The 22,267-nt window shown below is 41.2% G+C and overlaps 5 protein-coding genes and 1 long non-coding RNA gene across 8 annotated transcripts; 2 read left to right on the top strand and 4 right to left on the bottom strand.

Moving 5' to 3' along the window:
- Positions 2,056-3,062, top strand: LOC8074864 (probable non-specific lipid-transfer protein 3). The gene is made up of 2 exons (XM_002442728.2): positions 2,056-2,506; positions 2,700-3,062. Exons 1-2 carry the CDS (start codon positions 2,064-2,066, stop codon positions 2,707-2,709), a joined length of 453 nt encoding a protein of 150 aa, XP_002442773.2. The 5' UTR covers positions 2,056-2,063; the 3' UTR covers positions 2,710-3,062.
- LOC8074863 lies at positions 6,248-7,824 on the bottom strand. Of its 2 annotated transcripts, XR_002446779.1 has the most exons (7): positions 7,643-7,824; positions 7,414-7,563; positions 7,132-7,257; positions 6,935-7,041; positions 6,792-6,867; positions 6,608-6,703; positions 6,248-6,525 (listed from the first exon to the last, which is right to left on the bottom strand). XR_002446779.1 is itself a non-coding variant. In XM_021445959.1 (5 exons), exons 1-4 carry the CDS (start codon positions 7,739-7,741, stop codon positions 6,976-6,978), a joined length of 441 nt encoding a protein of 146 aa, XP_021301634.1. In that variant the 5' UTR covers positions 7,742-7,824; the 3' UTR covers positions 6,772-6,867; positions 6,935-6,975. The 2 variants fall into 2 exon arrangements, 1 of the variants encoding a protein (XP_021301634.1); XM_021445959.1 differs by lacking the exons at positions 6,248-6,525; positions 6,608-6,703 and having other exon boundaries at positions 6,772-6,867.
- On the bottom strand, positions 11,317-12,292 carry LOC110429666. Its single transcript, XM_021445960.1, has 2 exons — positions 12,037-12,292; positions 11,317-11,856 (listed from the first exon to the last, which is right to left on the bottom strand). The coding sequence occupies exons 1-2, from the start codon at positions 12,190-12,192 to the stop codon at positions 11,650-11,652; spliced, it is 363 nt and encodes a 120-aa protein (XP_021301635.1). The 5' UTR covers positions 12,193-12,292; the 3' UTR covers positions 11,317-11,649.
- LOC110429919 lies at positions 14,031-16,243 on the top strand. 2 transcript variants are annotated; one of them, XM_021446671.1, is made up of 5 exons: positions 14,031-14,339; positions 14,655-15,163; positions 15,242-15,307; positions 15,389-15,745; positions 15,825-16,243. In XM_021446671.1, exons 1-5 carry the CDS (start codon positions 14,303-14,305, stop codon positions 15,861-15,863), a joined length of 1,008 nt encoding a protein of 335 aa, XP_021302346.1. In that variant the 5' UTR covers positions 14,031-14,302; the 3' UTR covers positions 15,864-16,243. The 2 variants fall into 2 exon arrangements, with proteins under 2 accessions (XP_021302346.1, XP_021302345.1); XM_021446670.1 differs by having other exon boundaries at positions 14,655-15,169.
- LOC110429920 lies at positions 16,522-18,011 on the bottom strand. Its single transcript, XR_002447111.1, has 3 exons — positions 17,600-18,011; positions 17,444-17,521; positions 16,522-17,184 (listed from the first exon to the last, which is right to left on the bottom strand). It is a non-coding gene; the product is annotated as an uncharacterized LOC110429920 (long non-coding RNA).
- Positions 18,189-19,723, bottom strand: LOC8074862 (protein FAR1-RELATED SEQUENCE 5). The gene is made up of 3 exons (XM_021446211.1): positions 18,535-19,723; positions 18,284-18,408; positions 18,189-18,197 (listed from the first exon to the last, which is right to left on the bottom strand). Exons 1-3 carry the CDS (start codon positions 19,721-19,723, stop codon positions 18,189-18,191), a joined length of 1,323 nt encoding a protein of 440 aa, XP_021301886.1.

Below are 22,267 nucleotides of genomic sequence, written 5' to 3'. Positions count from 1 at the left end.
TGACAATAATTCAATGTTAAATAGTACTGTAGGAAATCGCTTTATAGTGGCAAGTACTAGTTATTTACTACGTATATATCATCTGTATATATCCTTGAATCTTCACTCACTGTTGAGGTACCGCTTCTTCAGGTATCGCAGAACATGCCACACATGTACACATCTTCCGTTCCGAAAGGATGTTATTCTCACATTTTGAGAAGTTATTTTTTAAATTCTGATCTGTACTCCCCGGTCTGCTTGGAGGCTGCCACTGCTGATTCTCGCCCCTTTGGCTACCGCCATTACTCACCCCACTCTGCTCCTTAACACGAGCACGAGTAGTATCCCTCTACATATGGGGAGAGAGTGGACGAGAGAGAGCACTAGGGCAACAATAAGGAGATCCGAGCTTGGGTGGGAGAACGAAAGTGAGAGATCCTGGGAGAGGAAAGGCGAGAGAGATAAGAGGTATATAAAAATAGAACTTAGAATATATACTTAGCGCAAGTATAATAGCAGGCTGTAAGCTGGGTAAATGCTGACGTGGAGGACAGGAGATCGACGAGCGCGAGAGAGAAGAGTAGTGGGTTGTAAGCTTACAACTAGGTTACAACTAGGTTAGACACAAGATCTAAGAAATTTTATGAGAGAGACAGATGGACTATGTATTAATATTGAGAGCTAACTACTATATGTGTAGAAATGCTGTAAAAAACCAAGGCCACTAGCCGACTATATTGTTAGCCTTGCTCTTCATATAGAAAACATGTGAGCAACTTAGCAAGACATATTAATCATAGAAAGCTATACGAGCTTAGCTTTTCATAAAGGGATATCTAGTTGTTTTTTATTATTCTCTCTTTTCTATGGACTAAATACAATATCAGAGTATCCCTAAAAGTATCTATAATCTTTCCCAACCCATGTTTTTTTGGAAGAATAAAAAAAATCTATCTCCAACAACTCTCAAGTCATCTCCTAATCTTTTGGCACTTGAGAAAAAAACCTCTCTTTACGTGTAACGATGCATAGACTCCAGGTCACATGTATCTTCATCCAAACATCCGTATGCTTCGACCAATCTAAAAGTAGAAGGGTAGGAAAAGAATAAAGAGTAAAAACAGGGTTCTTAATGTACATATACAAGAGAGAATATACAAAAGTTGATAGAATAATTTAGATATATATAGTATAGGATTATTGATGTAAAATTCTCTTTTCTATTTCAGAAGTGAACTATTGGAAACCGTTGAAGATGATCTTATTTATTCCTTCCAGTACTTTTTAGCGAGTTCGAAAACTCTACAATTTTTGGGAAGAAATTCTTAAAAATTCTCACAGATGCTCTCAGGTAGCTATTTTAATTATTGTTGGAGCTGCCTTAGTACTGTTGAGGTGCCCGCTTCGTCAGGGAACCGCAGAACACGCCACACGTATAGCTAGCTAGCAATCAAGTCCCAACAGCAAGAAAGCTCAGTTGCCGTCGTACGTGATCATTCCGGAGACACAGTATATTTGCCTTGAAGAGAGGGGAAATCAATCTCAAGAAAGAAATTCTCTTAGCTATTTACTAGCTAGCTGTTTGTGTTTGCATGCTCTGAAACGCAACTGTAGTTGGTTAACGAATTTTGTCTGATATAAACATTTTCCACAGAGTTGGACTTGCAATTGGACTTTGCTTGACGGAGACCAGTCGAGATGATCAGCTGGGTAAACATATACTAGGATCGAGTATAATAATGAAATGAAAATCACAGCACTAATAAGACAGGTCCACAGCTAGTCCAACTGCCAACGACCTAGCAGCGACGTTCTTGAATTCCTCATTCAATGCATATACATTCATGCGAGATGGAGCTAGCAGTACTACTGTGTGTTTGCCATCGTCACAGGCCTTGTTTAATTTAGTTGTTGAAGTTTTTTAATTTGGTTACGGTAATATTTTCGTTTGTATTTAACAATTATTATACAATATAGACTAACTAAATTTAAAAGATTATTCGTCGGATTTTGAAGTGAACTAAACATGCCTATAGCCATAGGTCCCTCGCGCGCTCGCTCTATTTAAACCCGTCCAAACCATGCTCATTCCGCAGCAAGCAAGCACAGCACAGTCATCAACCACACACACTCACACACGTCTCAAACTGACGGCGACGATGGCTGTGGTGAACAGGAAGACGTCGACGATGGTGGCAGCAGTGGCCGTGGTGGTGGCGCTGCTGCTGGCGTCGGCGTCGTCTGCGTCGGCGGCGATCACCTGCGGTCAGGTGGGGACGGCGCTGGCGCCGTGCATCCCGTACGCGACGGGGAGGGCGAGCGCGCTGCCGTCGTCGTGCTGCAGCGGCGTGCGGAGCCTGAACGGGCAGGCGCGCAGCAGCTCGGACCGGCAGGCGGCGTGCCGGTGCCTCAAGAGCCTCGCCAACAGCGTCAAGAGCGTCAACATGGGCACCGTCGCCACCATCCCCGGCAAGTGCGGCGTCTCCGTGCCTTTCCCCATCAGCATGTCCACCGACTGCAACAAGTACGTATATATAGTTATTATCTCTGGTCCATCTCTGCCATCATCTCTTGCACATCATGTATATATATATATATATATATATATATATATATATATATATATATATATATATATATATATATATATATATATATATATATATATATATATATATATATATATCTTTCTCAACTATATTCTTTGGCGCATGCAGGGTCAGCTAAATGATGAAATCTACCACGTAAGTACATACCAGTGCACGTGATGAAGCTAGCAAGCCAGGAAAAATAAAATAAAGTTGTGTGGTAACATACAGGAGGATTAATAGCATGCTGTATCTATATAGTATTATGTAACCGTGTGCATCATGCACTGTGCACATATACATGGATATATATATATGTATGTGTGGCTTGCAGTGCGACCTAGCTAGCTTCTCGATCATGTGCTCATGCATGTATGCGGATGATGTGTGTGTGTGAACAGCTACTACACTGTTGACTGTTCAGTGGCTTGGATCGACCTACTTGTTCGGATAGTTAATGGTTTGCTATATAGCGGTGCTTGTTAATCAATATGCCTCTCTCTCCTTAAATGCCCGTGCATGCATCTTCAAATATACTATAACCCGTACAGTACTGTCTATGTACTTCAGATAATGTAATTACAAATAAGACGACAGAACTTGAAAACTGTGTTACTGTAGAAAAAGGGAAACCAAGTGGCAAGGGTCTACACGTACAGTACATAAATTTCTCCCACATGAACATAAGGCCACGTACTCTTCCAGTGGTCATCAGCTGTAAGATCACTTTTCTTGGACGCCGGCTTTTCTCTGAGTGATCAGTGAAGGGAAAGTGTGGTTACGCAGAGAAATATACCACCAGAGTTGTCACCTTTGAACTGGCGGCCGGGGAGAGAAGAGCTAAACTCCACTCTCTCTCTTAGCTTTGACAGAAGAGACGATATTAATATATGAATGAATAAAAAAAATCCTCAATATAAAACATACATGATGATATGATATTTATTAAGGCTCGATACCTCACCCTCTTGCTCTACTAGCTAGAGGTGCCCAAACAATAGTATACACCGTGGATGCTGACCCACAACCACCGAAAACTTATCGTTCTTCTGATTAAGGAATATGAGAATTTTTACGATGGTTGTCGAAAAATAGACGGCTCATAAGCACCGATCCGACGGCTAAAAAGGTAGAGGAACCAAGAGGAACCAATTGAAGAGGCACTAAGTGCATAGTAAATGGTGGGACCATATGCACTGAGTGCTTACTAAAATTGGTGGGATCAGTCCTTAAAAAAAAGATGAGATAATTCTATTTTTGAATTTTTTTTATATAATGAAGGATAGAATAGTAAATGTATAATAGAAAAACAATGTATGATTAGTATAAGGACGACTAAAGTAGTATAGATATTTCTCAGATCGTGACCACATCATCAGCCACTCTCGTCTCTCTTCTCCGTCCTCACCAAGTCTGTGCTCCGACGGCGCCGGCCGCCAGAGCGAGGGCCGGCGCAAGGTTGGCGCTGCGGCGGCCAGGGCACGCAATCCGTCATCAGATCCCTGCGAACCGCGGCATAGCGTTGGAGGCGAGAATGGGCCCGACGGCGTCCGTGCTCCAGTTGGCGCGCGGCGGCAAGGTGCGCTCGCGGACATGGCCGTCTGAGGTGGAGGAGGCGAGGGAGAGGGCGAGGTAGGGCTGCGGCAGTGCGCGATAGATCCGGCGAAGGGGGTGGAGGAGGTGACATTCAGGCGAGGAGGCGTTTGTGCTCCTGTTTGCGGCGTCGGCGGCCGTCCCAGCTGCTAGGAGGGTGCGGCCGGGCGGGTCGTCTCCGGCAGGGCGTACAAGGAGTACCACCTCGGGGTACTTCATCTGGCTGCAGAGTAGGGTCGAGGACTCGCAGATCTGGGCCAAGATCCACAGCTCGCTCCAGGACGACGAGGTCTGCCAGAAGCTCGCGGCCAGGAAGAAGACGGTCGCCCAGTTCGTCAACAGCAACCTCTCTCTGATCCAGGTACATACAACGATTCGTGTAGTTCATTGAGTGTGGCTGTAGTTACTGCTACAGGTCGAAAAAGCAATTTCTGACTTCATTGCATGGTTGATTCAACAATCGGTATTGTATTGGCATGAATGTGTTAACCTCTATTTGGTTGATTGAACTCATTAGAATTATTTGACATCACAATGCAAGCACTATCAGTATGGAAGTTGGAGAAAGCATTTGTGATTGAATACACTATCATTTACCAGGAAAATAAAAGCACCTATGTGATTCACGAGAGCATGGGACCCTTCCCCAGTTGAAGTGTATTTAGTCTAAAAAACACTTCCCATCGCCTGAATGACTAGAACATAGTTTTTCTCTTAGGATGTAAATAGCTCTCTTCTGAAATTTTTATCTCTGAGGATGTAAAAAGCTCTCTTGTGAAATTTTAAATATCTAGCATTAATTGTCTATTAATGAGATATGATGACTTGCTAAGCATAGTCTTCCTTTTTGCAAGAATGTTTGCTTTAGATTGCCATGCTAGCTTTTGTGAACTCCCAATAAATGATGCTGACTTTTGAGTTTTGATTGACCTTCCTTATCAGTATCATAATATGTGGATCCTCCGTGTGCTATGAAAATATGAGTGGATTTCTTGTGTGCTATGAAAGTACATGCATCTGTGTACCTTTCATAACGTTATTTGTACTGGCATTATATTTATAACCTACCTTTTGGTACTCTTATGAATGAATGGATTATTACTGTTTCCACTCAGATACTTTATTCATGTGCAAAAGTGCCTTGGCCTATACTCTGATAATTGTCAATATTCTGCTGATTCTTATTGTTCCCACTCAGATACTTCATCTGTGGTTATTTTTATTTTTGTTTCCTTATCATTCAGCATTAGGTTGGTATAATCAATTGTAATGCATCCCATATTTTTTCTCAGGGTGTGCCCTCTCACTCTTTTCTCATTTGAGCCCACTGTATGATCATCCTGTCAAGGTAAAACTATTTTGTGCTTTGTTTCATTTATTGGTCATATTGTAAGTCAGCAAGCCACTTCATATGTGAATTCTAAATCCTGTTGGCAGGCAAACATACTGGAGCAGTTATTTCTTAAAATAGAAGATTCAATTAGGGCTTCTGGATGCTTTCCTGCATGGTAATCCTAGTGCCCGACTACTATTGTTAATGCATGTTTTTTTACTTGCATATCAACTCATTGCTGGTTAGGTGGATCCCTCCCTGTGCTTAAGTGTAGTCCATTAGTGCTACAATAAATTGGGCCTTCATATAGAAGCATCTGCGGATTACTATCTGCAACTGTCATGGAGTACCTCTTATATGAAGTTTCTGTCATTTATTGTTATATTGTAAGCTTTTGGATCGCAATGTAGGTGTGCCATTTAGTAATTTGAACCCTCCCACTGGGCTACTGTATATGTCTAATAGCCAAATTAGTAACCCATATTTATAGTGAACTTACCCATACTGCATTGACAAGGAGAGTCCAGGTACCTTTTAGGACTCGTTATCAAAATTATCAGACAACCAAACGCAATGTAAGTTTGAACTCTTTACTTGCTACTAATTTCACTCATTTTGGTATTAACACCCATCGTTGTTGTAGCAATATAGACAAACTAAAGATTAAATTTAGCCTACTAAATAGACAACATAGCTCTAAAAAGGCCTATAAGGGCTGGTCTGTTGTTTTCCTGGAATCTTGGTCCGTTGAACTCGTTTAACGATAGTTTCGCTGCTAAATTCATCCGCGACACTAGGAGTATTGACAACAGTTCTCTTTGGGGGTCGTCCTCTTTTCCTATTTTGAGCTCCTGTTTCTTTTTGAGATCCTGTTCCTTTGGTTCCTTTTCCTCCTTTAGTTCCTTCCTCTCCTTTCATTCTGGCTTCAGGGCTTGGAGTTTCAATCTCTACTATCTGCACGTCGCTTTCATTTTCAGCATTTTCGTGCTGGCGTTGTTCGTTTGGATTTTTGGCATAGTAGTCTTCTTCCTAAGAATCATCAAGAAAAATGTTAGAACCGGTATGAGCTGTTCAAACTAGAACATTTTTAATATGAATAAAAAGTTCAGACCGTGATAGGATTTTGGTATGATTGTTGGCGTCTCATGTTGCGATCAGAAAGGAGCAACCTCGTGCATATTCTCCGTTTGAATCCTTGCATTTGTGTCTATACAAGCGAAAATAGTGGACTGTCATATAATAATTATTGAATAAGTGTACAGATATTTGGAATCAACAAGGAATGTAAGACTCACATTTGTGAAATGATAGGCCATTTTTTCTCCATCCCATGCCATCATATAATATATTATGAACACCCCGCATGAATGACTGCAACAGAACATAAGAATTAGTAATTGATGTAGAACGTTGATATAGTCAAAGGGAAAAGGAGTACCCGTCTTTTTGCTGCGGTATGTTATGATAAGGTATTCTTTTCTAGACGCGCAAGTTAACCAAGCCATCGTTTCTCGAAGATTCTATGCATGTCTGTATGCTTTGCACCTAATGGATGGTGAGATAGATGTTAAATTTTATGGAACTATAATTGTTGTCAAATAGGTGAATAGGTGGTACATGTTATGGTACACTTACCAATGCCTTCTCTTTGCTTTCATCTCGCATTTCGGATAAGGAGTTAAGTATCTGTACCTCTTTCTTTATAAAATTTAGCACTAGGAGAGCCCAGTGGTTGTTATTTATATTCATTGGCACAAAGACCTGAAAATAATAATTGCAATATAGATTACTAGAAATACAGTGGACCATCCTAGTTGATAAAACTTTGGAAAAAACTAGATTGAGTAAATAAACACAGATATTACCCTGAATGCAAATGTCAAATAAAAGTCTTCAAACAAAATCAATATTACATACCAAATGTCTTTGAACACATTTGTCGGCAATTATCTTCTTGAAGCGTTCGTCACCCAGATTATTTGTAGCCAACTTCCAGGCTTGGAAAGTTGTTATAAATGATGACTCTTCAGTCTCCACATTGGAGAAATCAACATACGCATTTATGACCTGCAAATGATAGATTTATTATTATATGGTAGGTGTTTGCATGCTATTATGGACAGAAAAGGATATGAAATCAGTTTACCTCATCGAATATGAAGCCATCTGTGATAGTAGGGCGTAGCTGTTTGGCTGTAAGAACATGATCACCTATTTGTACAACCTTAGCGTGGTCATAACTCATTACTACGAAGGATCCAACTTCTGTGTCTATTGGACTAACTTTGTAATCGTTCTCGATAATTGGCTTTCTTGGCGTGATGTGTGTTGAGGTGTCACCTTGGTGTTGAGAAGAGGGGTTATTGTGTTGCTGCGTGTTCTTTTTCATCTTAACTTTTGTTTCAGTGTGTGCTTCAGCATTGATTCTTGCCAGTATATCGGAGAAATGAAGTGCTCCACCTGGTTGTGACCTCTTAACTTGTATGTGTGGTGATTCCTATAGTTGTATTGTTTGTTAAATTCCAAAATATTGAATCCAACATATCAAAAAAGAAATGAAGCCACATTTGCATACCTGAATATGTGAAGATGGAGGCATAGATACCCGAACTTGCGAAGATGTAGCCGTAGATGGCTGGCGTTGTGCACACAAAGGCGTAGATGGGTCAACAATACTTTGCAGTAGCTGTAGGATTTGTTCTTGTGTCTCTTTCGTTTGCTTTTTTTTGAGAAATTGTGTTAGACAATGAAGCACAGATGAACCTAAAATGAGTACTCACGCTGGTTACCTTGATTTCCATTTTCATTTCTGCGGTATCGTCTTCTATCTTCCTCACCCTAGCTTCTAGTCGTGTGTCTAATATTTTCTCCTTTCGAATCTTAGCTATCTCCTCATTTTGTGATAATATTTTCCTATCATATTTGTGGTCTATGTCCATAGTTCTTTTGTCCATTGCTAGTGCAATGTCTGGTTTGAGACTGTGGTTCGCCCATTCTTCAAGGAATTGTTTCTGCATAAATACGAAAGAATGTATTAGGCACACAAACAAGGTTGTGCACATAAATAGATGTCATACATACTTGTTCGTTGCTTAGACCCTCCTCGCGTGATATCGCTGGTTCTGACATTGATGTTTCTGTTGTTACTTTTTTTGGTTGTGTGGTCTGCTGCTGGGTGGTCTGACCAGTAGGGCGCGTCATAAGCTGGAAACAATTAATAAGATATTTAGGTTGTATGCTTATGAACAGCAGCGTATTGACGACATGTTCGAAAACTTACAGTTCCACCATCTAGTTGTTCCTTGTTAAAAGCATACCATCGAAGACGAGCATTGTCTTCAGTCCACCTCGCCATCAGTGGTGGTTGGATTGTCTCGTAATTGATCCCATACTTGGTGTACGCAATGACACGCTCCCAGTACCAAAACTAAGAGCACAAAGAAAAAATACATAAGAATAAAAGTAAACATTGTTTATAGATGGTTATAGCATATAGAACTGACCTGCAGCAATGTCAGATTGCCCTGTACGTTGGCTCCTTTCTTGACCATGTAATTAGTACATGAGGTTAATAAATGGGACAGAGTGAAGCGGCCCCAATTGAATTTGTGAATGTCTGATACTTTTCTAACCAAGGGTAGATACATAGCTTTAACATAGGGCTTCACAGTTGGTGCTAGAATAACACCAATTGTGAACAAGACAAATATTCTTTTGAAGTCATCATCCGGAGTGGCTGATGACCTCATCATTTGTTTCAACTTGTTTATCTTGATTTCGTGGTCTGCATCTTCATACCTCTTCATCAATTCAGTGTCCACTTTTTTGTCTTCGTCTTTGACCTCCTCTTGGTTTATATGTTCATAAACATCTATTCCTTCAATCTGGAGTCCCATTATGTCCCTAACATCCTCTAGATAAATAGGGACATTCTGACCACATAGAGAGAAGCATTGGTTGCTGATTTGGTATCTCTTTGCAATATCCGTAACCATTTGTCTTCTGAGACACGTCCCTGGCATACGAAGCAGCCCCCCAAATCCCAAAGACTTAATAGCATCCTTGTGGTCAGTTGATAAGTCTTTTGTAGCATTTACAAAACTCACAGTTGAGTTTATTAAATGCATATATTTCTGCAGCAACCAATTGGTCGATGATAAGTTGCTAACAATGCACAGTTAATTTGCACAAAAATGAGAATTGGATGTTGGATATGGAGATTACCTGCTTCGTCCCTCCCTGCTCCTTTTCAGTATGAACCCTGGTACCACTGTGAACTGCTTCAAATGATGTGAATAAGAAACATTAATATTGAAAGCTACAGTTGTAATCTGGTAGAACTTTTCGAATGTTCATTTTTCACAGCTGTAGAAAAATGAAACTGAAATCTGCACTTGTATATTTATCAGATTGCTATGCTAGGCATGTCAGACCTTGAGTGTGTGCTTATAATGCTATTTTAGGTGGTGTTTTCAGGGAGGGATTATATAGACATCAAAGTATGTCTTCGAAGACATGGTTGAAATAGAGATAATGCCACTGGTTCCCAGCAGGGTTTTGTGAAGCAAGGCAACAATTATTTCGTTCGCTACCTGCTCTTTGGTAAGTGATTGTGCCTTTTTTACATCAAGTGTTTGTGCTTTCAGGGTTCATTCAGTTGTTCATACATGACAACGCTAAGATCAATGTCAAACTACCCAGTATAACCCATATCAAATACTTCTATAAAATCTAACCACATATGTTCACTGAAAATACAAGTTTATATACACTATTGCACTTTGCCATGGTATGTAAGTCAAACAACTTTGCAAAATGTGGATTCTAAAAGTATATAAAGGCCCCATTCTTTTGTTATTTGTATCACCTTTGCCAACCTGAAATGGTCCTTAAGCATAAAGGCACAATTCATTGGAATTTATCTAGGAAGCAACATGACTTTGTGTTTACCAGGCATAATGATTATTTGGACAGCATACTCTTTAGAGGATCATGGCTTCCCTTCTCATTATCTTGCACGTATTGTTAATTTCCAGCTCAACACACAGGACCTTGGAGGATCTTTGGGAAGAGATGCAGCTACTGGAAGGGATTTTCTGTTCGCTACTGAAGCTTTGCTTGCAGAGCATGGCAAAGGCATTGTAGGTGCGGATATTGAGGAATCAGATTATAGTACTTCGCATGAAACACTTGTTAAGATCAAGGGCATGGACGCCTTGAGGATATTCAAATCAACTACCAAAAGAAGAGCTGCTCTCTACATGATGCATGACGAGTTCATAGGATGGATCGACCACTACATCAAATTAATATGAAGTAGAGATGTATGTCAGTTACCTTCAACCCTGGTGCCATTTGCAGTGGAAGAATTGCTGTGTTGTATTCTTTCTCCTGTGCTATCCATGGTGCCGAGTGGTGTAGCCATTGCCGTCGAGAGAAACTGTGCCACCGATAGGAACTGAATGGAGAGAGCGACGCTGGTTGTTGAGATCCTATAAATTAGGAAGTGGAACTGAAATGGAGAGAGGGACGCTGGGTTGTTGAGATCCTATAAATTAGGATAAGATGGCCACGGAGTGGAACTGAAATGGAGAGAGGGACTCTGGGTTGTTGACAGGCCTGGCCCAACAACGAGCCAGCTGATTGACAAAATAAAATATCCATATTAATTACCCCCAGCAAGCTCTTCGCGCATTGGTTTACTTTATTTTATTATTTTGAGAATTTTTAAATCGCTTGATGCTTCGAGAGGATGACACGTGGGCAAGGAGCGGGCGATGCGTCTGCTGACGGGCGGGAGACATGTAATAGTACTGATAATAAAGATCAAAAAGTAGCAATGCTTAACAATATAACTTCCAGTTAAAGTTTTAAGTCCACTGATTTCAAGCTATAAGCTTATTTGTCTATCCAAACTAATACAAATGTAACTATGACCACACCTTACAGCATAACAGCCATTTTACAGCCCATTTATGCTGTTGAAATAAAATTTGTTTGCTGTAAAAAAACAAACAAACTAGCATGCACTACTTCATTAGTACATGACCAAAATAAATCTGCCACATTATCATGCACTTCAATTTTTCCCGGACGGCCGTTTGTTCAGCTTTGACTTCTTCTTTGGTGGTGGCAATGGCAATTGGCTCTGATTTATGCGAAATAGACGAAGTCCAACGACTCCTCAACTTTATTGTAGGCCTTGTCCGCATAGCGATAGATGGTAAACTTGGCAGCTTTCTTAGCTCCCTCAATTGTTTTTTCGAGCAGTAACATGCGTTCACGTTCATCATTTCGCTGGACTGGTTGAATGTCAAAAGAGGCATCCGACGATTCTTCATCGTCAGTGTCATCAGGAACCTTCAATTACAAATTAAAATGGTCATTAATGAAAGAGATATGACTTACAAACAATCAAACAGAGAGATTATGCTTGTGAATGCATACAGTCTAGAGCAAAATTATTTAGCCATATTATAGGACAACGGACAACGCAAAGCCGTGGGTAACATCAAAGTAGGGCCTTGAAATTTCAATTACCTTCCTCTTCGACGAGGTGGACTGCTCCCATTTGCTCCCCTTGGCACGGTTGACCTGAGCCTTTTTCTTTCCTCTGGTCGACGCTGCAACTTTGTCGCCCTTTGCTATTGGAGCCGTGCCCGCGGGGGTGACCTGGCTGCGATTGCCGCTTGACATGCTGGTCGCCGGCTCGCCGCAATGAGGATTCAATCCGCCCTAGATTTCGCCGCCGCCGGGGGAGTCACGTGTGGTGTATTGGGGAAGTCAGGGGAATGCCTAGGTTATGGGACAACAAAGGCCGGTGGAGGTTTATAAGAAAATAAGTGGGCCAGCCCATTAGCTAGTTCACGTTGGCTACATATGTCAATCTACGTTGCCTACTTGGGCAGCTTCAGCAAGTTGAGGCCACTATTCCTTAACAGGCCCATAAAAAATACATTTTTAAGTTTTTTTTATAATTTATGTTTTAATTTTTTTAAACTAGATGAATTCCCCCCGCGTTGCTGTGAAAGTTTCTTAAAAATAAATCATTATATATATACATAGTATTCAGTATATTGTATATACATGTATATGAATTTGACTTGCTAAGCTAACAGAAGAAAAAGTGAAAACAATAGAATATTAGATTACATTATAGAGACATATGTGATCAAACAAATAGCATATGTAGATGACTTGTATGTTAATAGATTAAATATTTAAAGTATTTCACATGATATAGATGACATGGATATTTTTTGTAATTAATATAAGATGACATAAATTTAGTGGAGAATGATGTGGACACCTTGCATGAAGAGATAGAACATTTAATGGGTCACTCATTGAGAAATAATGTGGATATCTTGCATGAAGAGATAATTCATATAGTCGGGTTTAACTTTATAAGAGTATATGATTAAACATTCCAACTGCATTATAACTAACAAGCTAAAATCATAACTCGGCTCGAATTGTAAGACATGTAAGGCTACATAACGAGCCAGCTCGGCTCGTCTCGTTTTGGCTAGTTAGGATAACAAGCTAACTCAGCTAACAAGCCGAGCCAGATATAAAAAGTAAATAAAATATGATATGTATATTTATCTAAAGCTTTAAAATAATAATAATAAATAATAATATATCCTAACAAGCCGAGCCGAGCTGGAAAAAAATCTACCCGTTAAAAACCCATGATCCATCACGGGTTTAGTTTTGTGCCCAAACTCATGACCATCGGGTCAAGGTACCCACGGGTCACCCATGATATCAATAGAATTTAAACTTATTTCGTAGATATTTATTAGATATAAATATGTCATGTATTTCAATCTTTTTGTCTTTCTAATCTAAGAAGAGAAAAATATTATAGATTTTAACTGCTTGCCTAGGTATCACTAAATAGTATAGATTCCACCACTCTCCTCTGGTTGGCGATATGAGACTAAAAACATCATGTTGTGACTAATAACTAAAAATAAACACATGTGGCCTCGTTTTTCTTGTTAAGACATAGGTAGACAACACCACCTCAAGCAAATGTGTCATGTATGGATACTTGTGTTTTGTTCTTTTCTCTACCTTTTGTAATACTAACTAAAGATTGTTCCATACCTTATTATCTAAATATTATTTATACAAAGTGCTTATGATATATAGATTAGGTGGGTAGATATAAACTACTTTACTGGCCACCAAATTAAACCTGGGTCATGGGTTTGGGCTAGCAAAACCCAGCTGGTTTGTTCCTTCAAGAACCAAAACACGTACAACATTATCATATCCGAACATTGGACGTGGTGGTTAGTTGATGCATGTTAGGATTCATTTCGAACATGCTGTGTTCGATTCCCTGCATGTCAATTTTTTGCAGTATTTTTTTGAATTGGGCCGTTGGATGAGCATCAATTGCTAACCCTAAAGCCCATTCTACATTTTTATCAGTCTCTTTTAAATTGGGCCGGATGACCATCAATTGCAAACCGTAAAGCCCATGCTAGGTCCAAGCTGCTGAGAAGCTATTGGCCGCCGCCACTGAAAAGCTAACAGACCGCCGTCGCATAACCTAAGAACCCCGATTGATTTCAATCGGCGCAGGCGGAGCAGTTCACATCCCATAATCGTCGCCGCATCCGGTCCCTCTCCATAGCTGGATCTCGGCCCCTTCCAATTGCAGCCTGGTGCCCCTGCTCCGTGCATCCAGTAGGCGCCTCAACATCAAATCGGCGAGCAGGAGGCAACCCAGGTCTACTTCGCCGTTGTCGCCTGCTCCTTGGGACCTCGACAACGACCTCGGACGGGCTAGATGCTGCCGAACGCGCAGCCGCCTCCATGCCGCCTTGGTATGCCACTTGCTGTCTACTTTTATCAGTTGTACATGTGAACCCTCTCTTGATTTATGTGGTGGCTCTTGTTACGAGTCGGCAATCCATAATAGGCCGGATTAACAACCTGAGATGTAGCAATTAATCATGGTGAACAATGGTTACAACTATCTGCAACTGTCATGGAGTACCTCTTATATGAAGTTTCTGTCATTTATTGTTGTATTGTAAGCTTTTGGATCGCAACTATCTACTACTGCCAATGATTCCTGCTCAAAACTTAAGGCATTTTTATTTGTTTATGATTTATAAAACTGTTACGTCAAACTACAGGTATCATGCATCTTACAAACCACCTGAAGGAGTTGGACGAGATGACTATCAAACTTAAGGCAGACTTCGAGGATATGAAATTGAAGTTAGAGCTTGACCGTTCCATCGCTGACATCGGAACAAAACAAAAGCGTCAACAAAATGACCGGTACATAATATCTCAGCGAAAACTGTTGGATGAAGGGTCTACCATTGAGCAGAATGACGCTGCTATGAGTATGCAGGTCGCACTGCGTCAGATGCTGATGCAAGCATTATGTGATCAGCGTGCTGCCTTTGCCGAGAAGATGAAGCAGGAACGCGACGTCTTAAATGAATCCTTATCAAAGGTTCTTGAAGAAAATGATGCCAACATAAAGAAAGAGCGAGCCAACGTTGACTCCATGATTAAGCAAGCAGGGGAACAAATGGATAAGGAGTTGGATAATGAGCGCACAAAATTGAAGATGTTAATTGAGTCCTTGATCCGAGAAGAGGAGCTCCGTGTCAATAGGAACGCCAACATGAATGTAATGGTAACTACAGTACACTAGTATTTCATATTTTCAATTATATAGATAACCATTTGAACGTCTTCAATATTTTAGGCACAAGATGGGATCTACATACCACAGAAATACATGCATATATTACTGTACAACAAGTGCCGCCCGGTATATGAAATTTTTGTATAGTTTTCTTATAAGAACTCTATGTGGCCAAATTGTCCTTATTCGTCTAATTTATACGTGCAGAATGTTGTAATGCGATTTATCTTACACTCAGTGAAGGAACTTTATTCGGATCTGAGGGAGTACTACGACAGTCGAGAAGAATTAGGCGAGTTTGCATTTACAGAGTCGCCTACTACTGTTAAGTTTGTCACGATGTTGGAGGCTTTGAAACCTTTTGGATATAGAGGAGGCGGACAGCTATACTACCTCAATCCTGCTCCTGGGAGTCAGCCATCAACTGGGTTAGTACAGATGGACGGGTTAGTACAGATTGACGGACAAGAAGAGGTAGATCAATTGATGCTTGCTCATGAAAAAGAGAGGATTAAAACTTGTCATCTATACCTAGTGACAGGATCTAACGACGATTTCCACGCTGTGAGTATTGGTTCCTCTTCACAAAAAAAAACACTACTTCATACAACCATATATATTATAAGATGAAATGAACTTGCAGGGCATGTCGGACATGGAAACAGACTACTATGAGGAATAAGAACAAGGATACTAGATGAAGAAGATGAAGGCAACAGTCCCGTGTCGTGAAGAAACATGCTCTCCATATGCTGAGGAAGAAGAACAAGGCGACAGTCCCTCTGCGCTTCATTATTTTTAGGTTGCATTATGTTTCAGTTTGAAGTTAGATTAAGTGTGTCACATCTTTTAAAAAAGTTAGGTTTGAAGTCTGATTATATTATTTTAAGATGCATGTATTACAACTCTGCATGTGTTGCAATCTTGCGGAAGCTAATGAGCTATGCAATGCTACAGCTTGGTGTTATTGTGTCATGGTTATGTGTTGGTCATGGTTATGTGTTGCTTGGTAGCTGGCAGAATCACCATGAGTTACATTTTCAGATCAAGCACATGCCGTGAGAAATTTCTTCTCTGAAAGTTTTAGACGTGTATGTATGCAATATGTATGTATGCCATCATGAGATGCACTGACATATGTACTGTAGTTTATAATGGGCGGCTTCCACACCAGAATCTTGAAAAAAGAACAACTTAACTACCTAAGCAGCACTATATATATATATGGAACTTGGGGTTAACATGAAAGATACAGAAGAAAAGCATGGAAGCAAAAAATATGAGTGACTGTTGGGTTCGGCTTGACCTTAGAAGAAAAGCATACAAGCTTAAATCCAGGCATGAAAGCTCAAAGACACACAAAATGCATGTACAAGTTCTGTTCGTAATATCCATTCAAAAAAAACAGTACTAGGACATTAAGCATCCTCCAGGCCGTAGAAAACAAGAATATCGCTGTGATAAACTAAACATATATGGTTCACAGGCAAAAATTCCATCGTCAATGCCTAGACCGACAAGCTACTCTCATTGGCAATCATCCTACACAAAAACAAAATCAAGTTCATCTTGTCCTGATAAAACGAATCCAAACTGTGGGGGATAAGATGCACCACATGAAAGAACCAGGGTAACCAAGCTCATCTTTTCCTGAGAAAACAAACTCAAAGCTCTGAGCTCTTGGACCTTTTGGGTCTCTCGGTCTTGGGTCTGGCTAGGAAGCTGGGGCTGGACGGTGCGGAAGTACTAGCAGCTCGAGTGGCAGCAGCCTGTTCCGCAGCAGCTCTTGTAATGTTGGTGCTTTGTCATGGACACTCTAGTAATGGAGGAAAATAACTTATGCCATATAAAAATATATAATTCATGAATTCAGGAACTAAAAAAGTCTGAAAACCTTAAGAACGTTCTCTCAACTGCAGTTTGGAGATTATCACGAAAACTTTCATGTCATGTGTAAGTGTCTCGCACAATACTTTGAAACAGCAGGTCCTGAAACAGTAATGCTGCAGAGAAAGAAGGTTAACATGAGGCTTCAACTGACAACTGTTTCACAACAACTTATATAGAGGTACTGAATTGTCTGAACAGCTCAAATGGGAGCAACATAGGAGAAACCAAGTTTTCTGGAACTACTGATATGCTAACCAGTTCAATAACAGTATTAGCTGTAGTGTAGTGCTAGATTGAAAATTTTCAGTGATTAAAATGTGCTTGCCAGCAACTTCATATATCTAGGAGTTCGCAACGGGCATACCAACTTACCAATATTGATTTGACTTCAGGGAGCAACAAATCATAAGGTGATCATATATCCAGCACATCTTCAGGGAGCTTTGATTCCTACAAATGAAGAGGACAAACATTAGTCATAACTACACATGCCTCACAGACGGCCTATTTTCAGCTAAGATGAACTACCTCTTTTCTCATGGAGCATGTTCGCCGATTGTGACCCTCACCCTTGCACAGGCTACATTTGACCTTAGTTTTTTTATTATTTGAAATTGACTTTAAATTTTTCTTCGGGGCCCCTCTTCCAGGCACACGCAAGGGGTCCAACACATTACTGAACGCTATAGAATCAACATCCGGGGCTTGTGGCAGCACCGGACCATACCTCTTGCTTCCGTTATCTCCTCCATTTGGCAAGTTCATAGCAGCTTCATCCTCTAGAACGCGCTTCAACCGCTCATATGATTCAGATGAGCGAGATGCTGCGAAGGATGCAGCGTGACTGATATTGCGTAGCTCACGGTACCTCTGTAGGCTATCGGAATAGTCGTACATGGTGCTGTTCCTATTTGGAGGAAATGCATTCTTTGCGCCCATTGTCCACCTTTTCAAAACACAACAGTCTGGAAGCTTGTCTTCATGTCGATGGCCCAACACAAAGAAGATGTGTGAGCAGGGGGTTCCAATCGATTGTAACTTACGACAAGAACAAGAAATTTTCTTCAGATTGCCTTCATCACAAAATTCACATTTGACGAAGTACATCATGTCTCCTTTATCCTTCCTGCCGACAATATACTCACTCATATTATCACCATCCTCAATCTCAATCAAAAAACACTTCTTGGCTGCTTTTATGCTGAACTGCACCATGGCGAAAACTGTTGGAGTGAACGATTTCACGGCTTCTAGCTCAATAATTGAAGCATCTGGATCTGTGCATACCTCAGATTGCAATGCATCGGTGTCCAGCTTTGCCTCATTTGCGCGCCGCCCTGAAAGGCAATGGTCCACATGACGTACCATGTCAAGCAGTGTCATTTTACGATCTAGACGCATATGAATCCTAGAGTTTAGGCTCTCACTCCTTTGGTTGCTCCTCAGTCCTAAGTAGCACTTACCAGCATGATACGAAGCACACCAGATTTCCCTCGTATCATACATCTGATACAACCATGACTCCTTATTTGTAACCTTATGCTTATCCAAAAATTGCAACCATTTTGTCTCAGTCTCTTCTATGGGCCAACAATCATAAAGGAAACTCCTGAATTCATCTTTCACAACATCATCTTTAACATTGCGCACAATGTTCTGCTCAATATGCCATATGCAGAGCCTATGCGATGAATTCGGCCACACCAACCTGATTGCTCTCTGCATAGCAAGGTCCCCATCAGTGATCACGGAGACCGGATGCTTCTGAATCATGGCCTCAGAAAATGTACGTAGCATCCACACATATGACTCAATATTCTCATGAGAAATAATTCCACACCCAAAAATAACTGTGCTTCGATGGTGATTCACCCCAACAAAAGGAACAAGGGGTAGGTTGTACCGATTAGTTTTGTAGGTGCTATCAAATACAACGACATCACCAAAAGCTTCATAATCAAGCAGACATTGACTGTCACACCAGAATAGGCCCTTTAGGTGTCCTTCCCCATCAACCATGTACTCAAAAAAGAAATCAGGATCTCTGCGCTGAAGTTCCGTCAAGTAGCTAATGACCGTTTGAGTGTCACCGGCAGCAATTGTCTTCGCCTTATAGCGGTGGCAGAAATTATACAAGTCCCTTGTTGTACACCCAACCTTATCATACCCACCATACCGCATTTCCAAAATATCCATTATCTTGTGTTTGCGCACCCCAGAACTCTCCATCTCCACAATCTCAGCTTTGAGCTCGTCGCTGATTCTTCTATGTGAACGCAATAGATAAGTGAGATCTGCTGGCGCCATCGGATGGTTATGTTCATCGATGAAATCCTTCACATACCACTGCCCTGTGATCTGATCTCGTGCAATCACAAATTTAGCAAGACACCCAACACGGGTAATATTCCGCGGCTTCCGCTTCTTAATCGCCCTCTTCAGCTGCTTCTCTTCACGGAAACCTTGACGACTGCAAACGAACTTCCGAAGGGTCATCTCATTATGGCCATTGTCCCACTCACAATAGCTTCTCCTCACACTAAAACCTTTCTCTGAACCGTAGTTGTTATAGAACTGAAATCCTTCTTCTTCATTAGCAAACATCTTCCTAACAATTTCATTGTACTCTAGCAATGACTCAAGATCCGGCATTTCCTCCTATATCCATCAATTGGTAGTGTAAGAAAGGTGAAAAGTGATTGGGCTCCGAGAAATATCTAGGTAACACATAATTCAATAAAAATAATGCAGTAAACTAATTCTGTGAGAAATAATTCAACTGAGTGTGCAGATTGGCAAATAAAGCAACAACTAACACATATATGTGCACTCCTAAGTTATACGAGATATGTTATTATCCAGACGACCAAAAGCATCGGGCCTAGTTGTATACAATGGACCAAATCAGAAGAACGACATCCAGAAAGTTTTCCTGCTTGCTGTATGTCTTTTTGTATAATTTGGCAGGTACCAATAAAATAAAACTAGATGTCCATGATCTCAAGTTTTGCCGTGTCATTGAAACAAAAACATGCTTTAAACAAAAGGAATCATATTTGTCAATCGTGAAATAATTTTTCACAAAAAAAATGAAATAAATAATATAAATGAAACTACAGTTGTCTAAGAAATACTCAGCCAGACAATTAAATAGAAATCGATCTAGTGGACAACTAAACATTTCATTTTGGCCTTTTAGGAATGATCTCTGAGTTCAAACAATTTGGAGGAAACCTAGAAATGTGGATGACAAGATCAGTAAGCTAAGGTTGCCTTACTCGGCAGTTCAATTTCTCTTCAAAAACAGGGTAATCCCTATTTTCATTATGTCCCAGAAACTAAATAAAAAACCTTAATCTGAATTCCACAGCATCCATACTACAATTGCATACTAACATTCAAAATACAAGCACAAACAAACCACCAAAATGTTTTGTTACAACAAAATAAAGCATACTGATGGCTTACTCTGACAGCTGAAATGAGAGTGGTGAAGCTGGAAGCTCTCTGCTGCAGCCGGGTTCAGTCACGGGCTTCTCCCCTCCCTGGCGTACCTCTCGAGCACTGCAGCAACGGGAAGTTCAAATTGAGTCGATTCACTGCTTCCATTGTAACTAAGATCCAAGACCTCGCTACGAATTACAAATGACATAGCAATCGCACGCATACCTTGTCCACTAAGTCGTAGTCGTCGGGAATCCGCGAGTACCGCCGGTCCAGCTGCCGCGGCGATGGGCTGCTACGCCGGGGCTGGGTACGGCGCGGCGTACCCTCCTCCCTGTTGTGACCCCGGCCACTGCGCCAACGACTACTGCTGGAAGGAGGGCTGGCACCGCACAAGGCCGAGGGCAGACCGGCGGCGGCGATCTGCCGAGGCAGGCTGGTGGCGGCACTACGCACAAGGTTTGGGGTAGGCCAGCGGTGGTGCCGTGCGAGGGCGAGGGCACGACGCGCGATAGCGAGGGCGAGGCGGCTGCGGCACCGTGCAAGGGCGACGGCGAGGGCAGGCCGTCGGCAGCAGCGCCGCCGCAGGAGGGCGAGGGCACGACGCGCGATACCGAGGGCGAGGCGGCTGCGGCACCGTCCAAGGGCGAGCGCAGGCCGTCGGCAGTAGCGCCGCCGCAGGAGGGTGAGGGCACAACGCGCGATGGCGACTTGGCGAGGGCGAGGCGGCGGTGACGAGAGTGCGAGGGCAGGACGGGCCTCGCATCCTTCTGTTTTTTTTAGACGAGTGCGTAGGGTGTTGCAAGGGGTTGCGGGTTACAATTACCGTACTAACCTTCCACTCATAAAATTAATTAGAGCTAATAAATTACTTAGGAACCTAGAAGTACCCCCAACCACTGTAAAAGAGCTCAATGAATATATTCTTTTCTGAGAATAATAAATAACCAGATGTTGAGTACTAGAGGCCAAGAAGACAACGCCACAAATATATAGCTATTCTATTTCAATATAATCGGTCTTAAAAGTTGCACCTTAATTAAATCTAGTTGAACACAGTCTTATGTGGTTGACTTTAAATCAAAATTTTCTAAATTTGATTCAGTTTTTATGAATAATATCTACAAGTTCAAACAACTTCTCAGTCAAAAAACATTTTCCATAAAGAATAATGCAATAAACTAATTTGATGTTTTAGATGTTGATGTATTCAAAGTTAAAGAGATTTGACTAAGGATAAATTAAAGTGATGAACTATTAATTTCAAAAGAGGGAGTACCAAACAATTGTGGAAACTATTAGTATTTTCATCCTTTTTATTTGTTCACTAGGAAGACAAAAAGAATTTTTTTTTTGAAGGGACTGGAGGGGTTTGCACCCCTACAGAAAATGGAATAATATAAAAAGTAGAGGTTCAGTAAATACAAGAAACCAAAAAAAGCAGAGTCAAAGACATGACCCGCTCAAGAAACAAAGAACGTTAGGAAGAAAATCAAAGACAACACCAGTACGGGCCTGGCTAAACTAAGCTGGCAATCCATTGTTCAAAGCGGGGGATAACACTTCTTTTCATCCTAAGCATTAGGAGCTTAAGCTCATCTCTGAAGAACGATCTGGTACTTTGCAGATTTGGCAAGATCTGTCGAAAGATGAAGTCGTTTCTTGCTTTCCAAATAGCCCAGCTCATCAAAATCAAGACTTCCATGAAGAAAGGTATCCCAAGCTGATCTTTGAAATCCATCAGGATTTGAA

Source organism: Sorghum bicolor, chromosome 8 (genome assembly GCF_000003195.3).
Source record: "Sorghum bicolor cultivar BTx623 chromosome 8, Sorghum_bicolor_NCBIv3, whole genome shotgun sequence".
Lineage (NCBI taxonomy): Eukaryota > Viridiplantae > Streptophyta > Magnoliopsida > Poales > Poaceae > Sorghum > Sorghum bicolor.
The sequence above is the reverse complement of the archived record's forward strand: the minus strand, read 5'-3'. Positions and strand labels throughout refer to the sequence as shown.